The following is a 9,043-nucleotide window of genomic DNA, read 5'->3' as shown; positions in this document are numbered from 1 at the left end:
TTGATAGTATCAGTTGAATTTAATTCATCAATGATACTTTTAATTAATAGTTTCTGTGGCACTTGGGGTAATTGAGTTTTGAGACGGAAACTCGCTACCGAACTAAAAATTGAGACGGAAAGAGTACAAGGTAACCATGTAAACTCGTCTTTGAACCGAATGTGGCGCTTTCGTAAAATTATGCTTGAATCATTGCTCGAGCGATCAATAAGATGATAAATGGTGATATTATCACAATCACTTTTTTTTTCACTTTGTTATCCGAATTATCTCACCTATCTGGAATATTATCTGATAGTCTTATTTCCTGCAGTGCTCTGCATGGTCAATTTATCTGTAAGTTATACACCTTTACTTCAGGGGTTTATTTAGTTAAGTAGAAGTCTAGTGAGCATTTTACATGATATTATATCTTCTGTGAAGCTATGTCAGTGTTTAAGGCGACAAATTATGGAATAGTTTATATTGATGTTACCCCTTAAAATAGTTGTATTTACCTGTACAGTTGCTATGTTGCTCATCTTGTATCTTTGCTTTGCTCTCTTGGTTTGATGCCATAGTTGTTCAATTGGATACAGGACAAGGTAAGGGGTGATAGTTTCCGCTAGTGAAAACATCAGTTTGGCAATTATGCGTTTGTTGTTCTTATCATTGTAAGGATGTGGATGTGGAGATGACAGAAGTTGCAAAGATTATGATATTACTCCAACTGTCAGAGGGTTTTACTTATATCCGAATCAATCTAAGGTCTTTAAGCACACACTGAGGTAGAATTAGATTCACTTTGTTTTGTGTTGCTACTTATTTAGTGTCTATTACTCTTTCTTGAATAAAGTAATTGAAGTTTTTTTTTTAAAAAAAAAAAAATTCATTGATTATTTGTTTTAAGAATTTAACATTTCTTCTGATTATAGGCGTTAAAGTGACAAATTAATAGCCCATAGGTTTTTTCAGGGAGATCGGAAAACCCAAGATTGATGTTGAGAAAAGAAACGAAAGGTCAATATTTATCAAGTATGTTACAATGGTGAGTAATTTGAGTACAGAGCAATAGTGAGTAATTTGACGAGTTCCTAGATATTTATTCAAAGTATGTTACACATACGGAGTATTTTATAGAAGCTTTATTCGCTAGGTTGTGTGATAACTTTCTTATTCATTATCTGGCTTTGGACTTGGTACTCTTTAATTGTTTAACCTCTGTATATTTGAAGTGGCCATGTGAATGTATAACAGGCTTCTATACTAGTACAAAATTACATCTCCATTGTTTGAAGAAAATAGTACTTGTGATTGACTAATGTTTCAATTGGCCATAAGAATTCATGTAGAACTATGCACGTCTTAGGAGAATTTATCAAAATTTTACACTATTCGAGCTTTAACCAATAATAATTGTGATTAATTATACGTGAGATTCCCTCTTTGACAGGATATCTGAACAGGGGATATAGCGTACTACGATCATGATGGTTACTTGTACATATTTGATCGGTTTAAAGGGATTATGAAATACAAGGACATCCAGGTACCATTCTTACTCTACTCTTATACACTTATACTATCTATTTTACTTAGATTCGGGACACGAGTCTGCTGAACTCGACAGTACTCAGCTTTTTTAGGCATGGGTAGCCTGTCCTGAACTAGGTATACATGTGTTGTGCATGACAGATACATTGTTGATACTGGTGATGAGCTACGAGCCTTTCCAAGTTGAAAACTGGATGCAATCTTGCTAGTTAGAAGGAGCTCGGATACAAGGAACTAACGAGGAGTATTAAACTATTATGCTATTTTTTTTTGACATTTTGTATCTATAGGTATTGTTTAAGTGTAGATCTAATTATTTATGTTCAAAACATGTGTATATTTATAAGTTTGGAGTATTTATTTATAAATTATTGGCTTTTGATGTGTAATTTTTCTTAATTGATGGCAACTCTCATTTTAGGCATTTTACCCATAAGAAACGCCTCAAAATATATATATTTTTAATTAAAAAAATGCCTATTAACATCGGTTTGAATTAATAAATGATGTAAAAAATACCTATTAACATCGTTTTTAGTTAATAAATGATGTAAATAAGGTGATATTTACATCAGTTATGCACCAAAACCGATGTAAATTAGAGTCTATTAACATCGGTTTTCACATAACCGATGTACATTGTATTCTATTTACATCGGTTTTAAAACCGATGTTAAGGTTAAAATACTATATACGTCGCCCCCAGAAACATCGCCACAAAACCGATGTAAATGGGGCAAAATAACTGATGTCAATGGCACTTTTTCTACTAGTTTAAACCACTCTTTATTGAAGACCATCTCCTTAATAAAAATCTGATTTTTATCTTTGAAAAATAAGAGTCACGTGAGAGCATTTGAAAGATAAAAAGGAACTTCAAGTTTTACGAATGGTGGCAACAATCCAAGCAGATGTTTACTTGTAAAAGCAACAGTCGTTTGGACTGTTTCTATTACTCTAATATACACTACTTTCTCACTTGTACATTAGATGACACATGACCTAATACAATGGGATTAATAACAACTTCAACACTTCTTAATCCAAGCTTGATATGATCATATATCCTGAAAAGGTAAACTAAGATGACACAAATCAAATGGACATGTTATCATCAACATAAGGAACCCAACAGTTGTGGTCAACTTAAACGCAGAGCAATGCTACAACACAATTGGAGCTCCCTTCCTGACGACATTATCGCCGAGATTATCTCCCATCTTGACGTTCCTCGACCTCGAAGCTCTGCCATTAATATTTCCGCAACTACTTTCAAGGTTAATTTTTTGGGACCTGTTACGTTCAATATTTCTGAGTTTTGGAAAATTCTTGATAACCTCTTTACCATATTCACCACACCCTCTACCAACACTTTTAGTATTTATCTTGACGATACCCTCTATGAAAGACCTTGTGTAAGGCTTATCTTAGACTCATGGGCTCATCGACTATCTGTGAGTTCCCTAATATGACCCATCTTACATTATCTTTGGGTTCCTTCGAAATATTTAAAGCAATATTTGAACAACAAAGGCTGCCGCCTTATTATCCCAATTTAGAGGTTATTGTCTTAAATTTTTCTATCTTTTACGATATTGTTTGGGATACAAAGGGTACATTTGTGCTAGTTGATCATGTGAAGCACTTGGAGTTGCATATGGGTATCGTTCGAATAGACGGACAAACGTTGAATCTCGTGACATGGTTGTTGAGAAGTGCTCCGATTTTAAAGAAACTAGTCATCAGTGGATATGGAACTCGTCCTAGTGATGATTTCTTGGGCAAATTTCACAAAACTGTACTTAAGTGTGCCTAGGATACTTCAGGTTGTGAAATCGATTTCTTAGGAGGATATAAGTTATAGACGGAAAAGTTCCAAGGATAAGCTTTTACAAAGTCCATGATTTTGCAGCAACTAACCATAATCAGTAACGACAACGGGGGAATAAGAAAATGAATGATTTGATAAAAATTGGAGCACTTCTGCTGTTCTGCACTTGGTAAGAGAAGTGCTCTTCATGATGTTCCTAATTGTTCAATAGTTGCTTTTTTCCAAGACAATTGGAGCACTTCTGCACTTGGTAAGAGTAACTCATGGTATTGTTTCTTTTTCTTGTGACTCGTGTGGGTCACACGCGTTTAATAAATTATTATGAAATGAGTATTTTAATGAAATTAATGATTACTAATAACATATTTTTATGTCTTTTTTTTTTAAAGGAAAAGCTTGTGTGTCATTAACCTGGTAAATCAAGAGCATTAAGCTCTACAAACAGTTCAACTCGCTCCGGGATCGTTCCCACCCAATACCGAGTAGCATAGTCAATCGGTAATAGGTGGGCCAACTCGTGAGCTACAGAATTTCCATCTCTACGAATAAAATTAAAACTAACACAAGCAAATTCACTAGCTAAAACAGAGACTACTTTCCCCAATCTTCCAAAATAGTTTGTCGGGAAGAACTTCGCCTTAAGCATAGTTATCAGCTCCAAACAGTCGGACTCTAGCACCACGTTATCAAGGCCCATTTGATGTGCCGTCTTCAAACCAAATGCTGCCGCCATAGCTTCAGCTATTTCCGGGTTCCACCTATCTCGAACTTGTTGAACCCCCATACGTTCCACTCTCCTATTATGGTCACGTATCACCATCCCCATACCACACCCCGCTTCACCCATAACCGCCGCATCCACATTTATCTTCCATTGCCCAATCACTGGGGGTGACTACACCACCCTTTCCCTCCTTCGTACTGGTCCAACAGAAACACTCGTGGGCTAAGCCTTCAACCACGCATCCCAAAAACTCAAAGCCTTCCCCACCACGCAGCGCGAGTCAGTCTTCAAATCACCATAGTAAAGCTCATTACGACAGTTCCAGCTGGCCCATAACAAAACCAGGCACTTGCTCACATCTTCTCCCTGATAACGCCTCATAACACCATCGACCAAATCCACTATACTCCCACCAAAAGAGTCCGCCACTGTCTCATCCTCCAAACCCCCCGCATCCCAAACAGCCTGTGCAAACGGACAGCTAAACAGAGCATGAATCTCGCTTTCAATTTCCTTACCACACCGTTGACATGTCGGATCAGCCTCATGGACGCGCTTTTGCACGTTCAACCCACACGGCAACGCTCCCTTACAGGCCCTCCACACAAATTTTTTAATTTTTGGAGGTAATTTAATCTTCCATAGCCTCGACCAAAACAGGGAACGGCTGCTCGAACTTCCTTCCTCATACGCAGCTCGCCTTTGTTCATATATAAAATGATAGCCCAATTTAACAGTGTAAATTCCATTTTTAGTGTGAGCCCATGCTAACTTATTATCCTCATCGTCAGAGCACAAAGGAATTCTACAGACCTCACGAACCTCAAAATCATACAAATGATGTCGAAGGAGCTCAACATTCCACCTCCTCGGCTGACCCACAAACCAATCCGCCACCTTACTATCCTGTAAGCCACTCACAGGCGAGATTAGACAAGGCATAGTCTCCGAAATGCACCAACGGTCCTTCCAAAACTGAACCCGCTGACCGTTCCCGATAATCCATTTGCTTCCTCTCTTAAAAACAGGGAGGGCCTCCATAAGGCTGCGCCACACAAAGGAAGGATGATGACCGAGCGAAGCGTCAAAGACATCACCCGACGGGTAGTATCTCGCAGATAAAACCCGTGCCACGAGCGAGTCAGGTCTCTCATGAAGCCTCCATAGCTGCTTGGTAAGCATGGCCAAGTTAAAAGATTCAAAATGGCGGTACCCCAAACCACCCTCATGTTTAGACCGACACATTTTCTCCCATGCGACCCAATAAATTTGTCGTTTCTCCCCACTATGGCCCCACCAAAATCTGGCAAGGTCACCCTCAATCTTTGAACATAAGGTAGTCGGAAATTTAAACAGTCCCATATGATAGGTGGGAATCGATTGGGCTATTGCCTTTATAAGGATCTCCCTACCCGAATACGAGAGAAGTTTTTCTTTCCACCCCTTAAGCTTCTTCCAGATACGTTCTTTTAAAGAATTGAAGGCGATCGTCTTATTCTTACCCACAACAACCGGTATGCCAAGATATGTCCCCGGTGATAGAACTACATTCGCAGCCAAGATTTGGACGACCTCATTCTTATCAAAGTCCTCAGTGCTCGGGCTAAAAAATAGCTCGGATTTTTGTAAGTTCAAACGTTGTCCCAAAGCCGCCTGATAAAGGTCAAGGACACCCTTGATTGTTTCAGCATTCTTCCTATCTGCACGACATAAAATCAACGAGTCATCCGCGAAAAATAGGTGCGATAAACTAGGCGCCCCCCGGCACACCCGAACGCCATAAAGGCTCCTCCGATTAACCTCCCTTGTGAGCAGCTTAGAGAAAACGTTGGCACAGAGGATGAATAAACAGGGTGAGAGCGGGTCCCCTTGACGCAAGCCCCGTCTAGGTCGAATAGAATCAGACGGGTATCCGTTAATTGGCACTGCCGACCTCACAGTCCTCACACAGCTCATCGTTATCTCCACCCATCTCGGAGCGAAACCCATTTTAACCAAAATCCGTTCAAGGAAACTCCACTCGACCCTGTCATATGCCTTGCTCATATCAAGCTTCAAAGACATGTACCCCTTTTTCCCCGCATTATGTGACATATTTTTATGTCTTTTGCTAAACAGTAGGTCTAGGAAAAAAGAAATTCAGTGGTTTCCTCACCTCATTATGTGAAAGGTCTCTCAATAACGCTATTGAGAGACCTCTATCTGGATTTTTTTTTGTTTGCTAAAATGACTTTTATTCTTAAAGTTTTTCCTAAATTAACCATTTTCGAATTTTAATTACCATTTTAACTATTTTTAAAACTTTAATTAGAAACATAATTAGTCTTGGCAATATCTAGTTTGGGAAATAAATTTTGGCAAAATGGCTACTTTGGTAAAAATACAACAATATCAAAATCAATTACTTTTTCATGATGTCAATTAGCATGTATATATTTGTTATCAATCCATGGATATTTAAATTTGTGTGTTTTTGTTAAATCTTTATATTACTTATTATTCTAATTTTTGTAATTTTTCATTGTGCATCTGTCTTTCATATAAAAGTTACTGTAAATGTAAAAAAGTATTTCCTAACAAATGTTTTATTTTATGGAAATAAAAAAAATTAAATGGGATGATTTATAAAATAGGGGAAGAAGTAAAATGGGCATAATTTTTAGTTTCAATTATTGTTATATTCGAGGTTTTTTATATTTAGTTGTAACTTTATCACTTTGCTTATAATTTAAATGTTAGCTTTCCTTTGCATAAGAATCGCAAAATGACTAAGGCTGATTTGTTAAATAGAGGGAGAAGTCAATTCACGTCCAACTTTTTTTATATAATCATACATTATACTCATATAACTATATAAGTGATTAAACATAATTGTGACATTTGCAAAAATAAGATTAGAAAAAGTAAATATTGGAAAGAAAAGTATAAGTTTAATAACCATGCGATATTGGAAAATATATAAACGGAGTACATACTAGCTCTCATTATGAGAAATTAATTTTTAATATTGTATAGATCTCTTATCGAATTAGCCATCCCCTACGACTAAGAGAATACAATTCTCTTAGTATTTTCCCGCCAAAGTGTTTTCCCACTTTGATGGGCCTGACTTATGGATTGTAAACAGCACAAAGCACGTTCTAAGTTGGGCCATCGACTTAAACTAATTGATTTTGCATTGATTTGGCATCATTACTAAAATTCTAACGTGATAATTCTTGGAATCTTATACATGAAAATAAATTATGCTTTGACTTTTCTAATTTGCCCCTCAAACTATGCAATGCTAACAATATTATTTCGAAAATCTCAGATCACAATATCTCGAATCACAATAAATTACCCCCAATATACAATATCTTATATCAATTCATCAAAGATAAAATCCGAAAAAATAACATCATATCATTTAAGTACTCCTGATATATTATGCAATATTTACAACATATCAATCCCCATTTTATCCCCTATATACTAAAAGATTAACACACGTAGGAAAATCACGCTCAACAATTCCCGCTCAACATGAATATTGCGCTCAAGTTGCAAATTATACGGTATATTTCTTTCTAATATTACGCTCAAGCTGCAGGGGCCTACTATTGTATTCTACCGCTCAAATCTTCTCTTTCTAATATTACGCTCAAGTCTTTTAACATCCGTAGTATATCGTTTTTTACCGGTTTACTTTATAAAACTAATACGCGTTTTATTTAGAGATCTGATATCTTATTTAATGTATTATTAATGTACTAAATTAGATGCATGTAATGATTTAACATTATAGGATATTATTAACAGTTTAAGACAAAACAACGTAATTTAATGTGTTCTTTGATGGTAAGTAAACTTTTTTTTTCTCTCTCTTAATAATATTATACTTAGTACATCCCCCTTAAACTAAAAGAATAAGAAAACTGAAAATTTTCCCGCCTAAATGCTTTTAACTAGAAATTGGGTCTAACTTTATCTAGATATGTATTGACCTAATATATGGTCTTTATGTGTCAAAGTATCTTATCAAACACCGCAGCTTTTATAGTTGGGCCAAATTTATTTTTTTATTCATTATTATCTCATTAGTCAAATATATGTATTTTAAATGTCGTAAATTTTCTATTTAAAACATATGCAGATTTACTCATATTATTAAAATGAGTGTGTGCTTTCACTTTTTTATTCTTTAAATTTTTTACTCCGTTTAAATTGTTACTCCGTATACTGTAACAAAAATTACAAAATTAGTTAAATGCTTCAAATGCGTAAAAATAAGCATAAGTTTTTGTAATTAAACTAACAATCTTCTTTTTTTAATCATAAACTTATTCCGAGTAAAAATGTAAAATTCGTTCTATTTTATTTCTTAGTATTTTTACACATTAACAATTTTAGATAATTACAAATAAAATTCAAAGTTCATTTATATATTATTATTAGCTCTAATTGTTAAGTTCTTTCCACATGACATTCTAAAATACCGTGCATTCGCACGGGCTCTGTACTAGTTTTACCCAAATTATTTCCCAAACTAGCCATTGTCAAAATCAAATAAATTGTTAAAACCTTAACAATGGTTAAAATGGGAATTAAATTTAAAAGTGGTTAGTTTGGAAAATACTTTAATGAAAATGGTCATTTTAGTAAAAGACCCCATATTTTTAGCCGAAACTTTTTATCATAAAAAGCTAATGAATTTTTAACATAAAGTTCTTTAAAAAAAATTCTTTATCTTAACACCGGAGACAGATTTATAAACAGGGTGAAACATTGAATGTTATAAATATTTAAATTTAACTATGTCTATTTATAACTCACCATACCTAGAGTACATTCTAAAAATAACAACCTCTATTCTAGGAAATATGTTTTAGGCAGGAAAATATCGAGTTTTTTCTATTCTTTTAGTAAATAGGGGATTTGTGTGCCAATCAAAATATACAAGAGTATATACAAGA

At 35.2% G+C, this 9,043-nt stretch overlaps 1 protein-coding gene and 1 long non-coding RNA gene across 2 annotated transcripts; one reads left to right on the top strand and one right to left on the bottom strand.

The window, feature by feature from the left end:
• The first annotated feature begins 678 nt into the window (after positions 1–678).
• LOC141612689 (uncharacterized) lies at positions 679–1,922 on the top strand. The gene is made up of 3 exons (XR_012529150.1): positions 679–767; positions 1,433–1,528; positions 1,675–1,922. It is a non-coding gene; the product is annotated as an uncharacterized LOC141612689 (long non-coding RNA).
• A 1,848-nt stretch (positions 1,923–3,770) lies between these two features.
• Positions 3,771–4,211, bottom strand: LOC141612892 (uncharacterized). Its single transcript, XM_074431639.1, has one exon. The coding sequence runs from the start codon at positions 4,209–4,211 to the stop codon at positions 3,771–3,773; it is 441 nt and encodes a 146-aa protein (XP_074287740.1).
• Between the last annotated feature and the right edge of the window lie 4,832 nt (positions 4,212–9,043).

The sequence above is a fragment of the Silene latifolia genome, chromosome 11 (genome assembly GCF_048544455.1).
Source record: "Silene latifolia isolate original U9 population chromosome 11, ASM4854445v1, whole genome shotgun sequence".
NCBI lineage: Eukaryota > Viridiplantae > Streptophyta > Magnoliopsida > Caryophyllales > Caryophyllaceae > Silene > Silene latifolia.
Note: the sequence above shows the minus strand (reverse complement) of the source record. Positions and strands in the feature narration are given on the sequence as shown.

Coding starts and splice junctions, on each gene's coding strand:
- LOC141612892 (XM_074431639.1), bottom strand. CDS start 4,211: ATGGGTGAAGCGGGGTGTGGTATGGGGATGGTGATACGTGACCATAAT.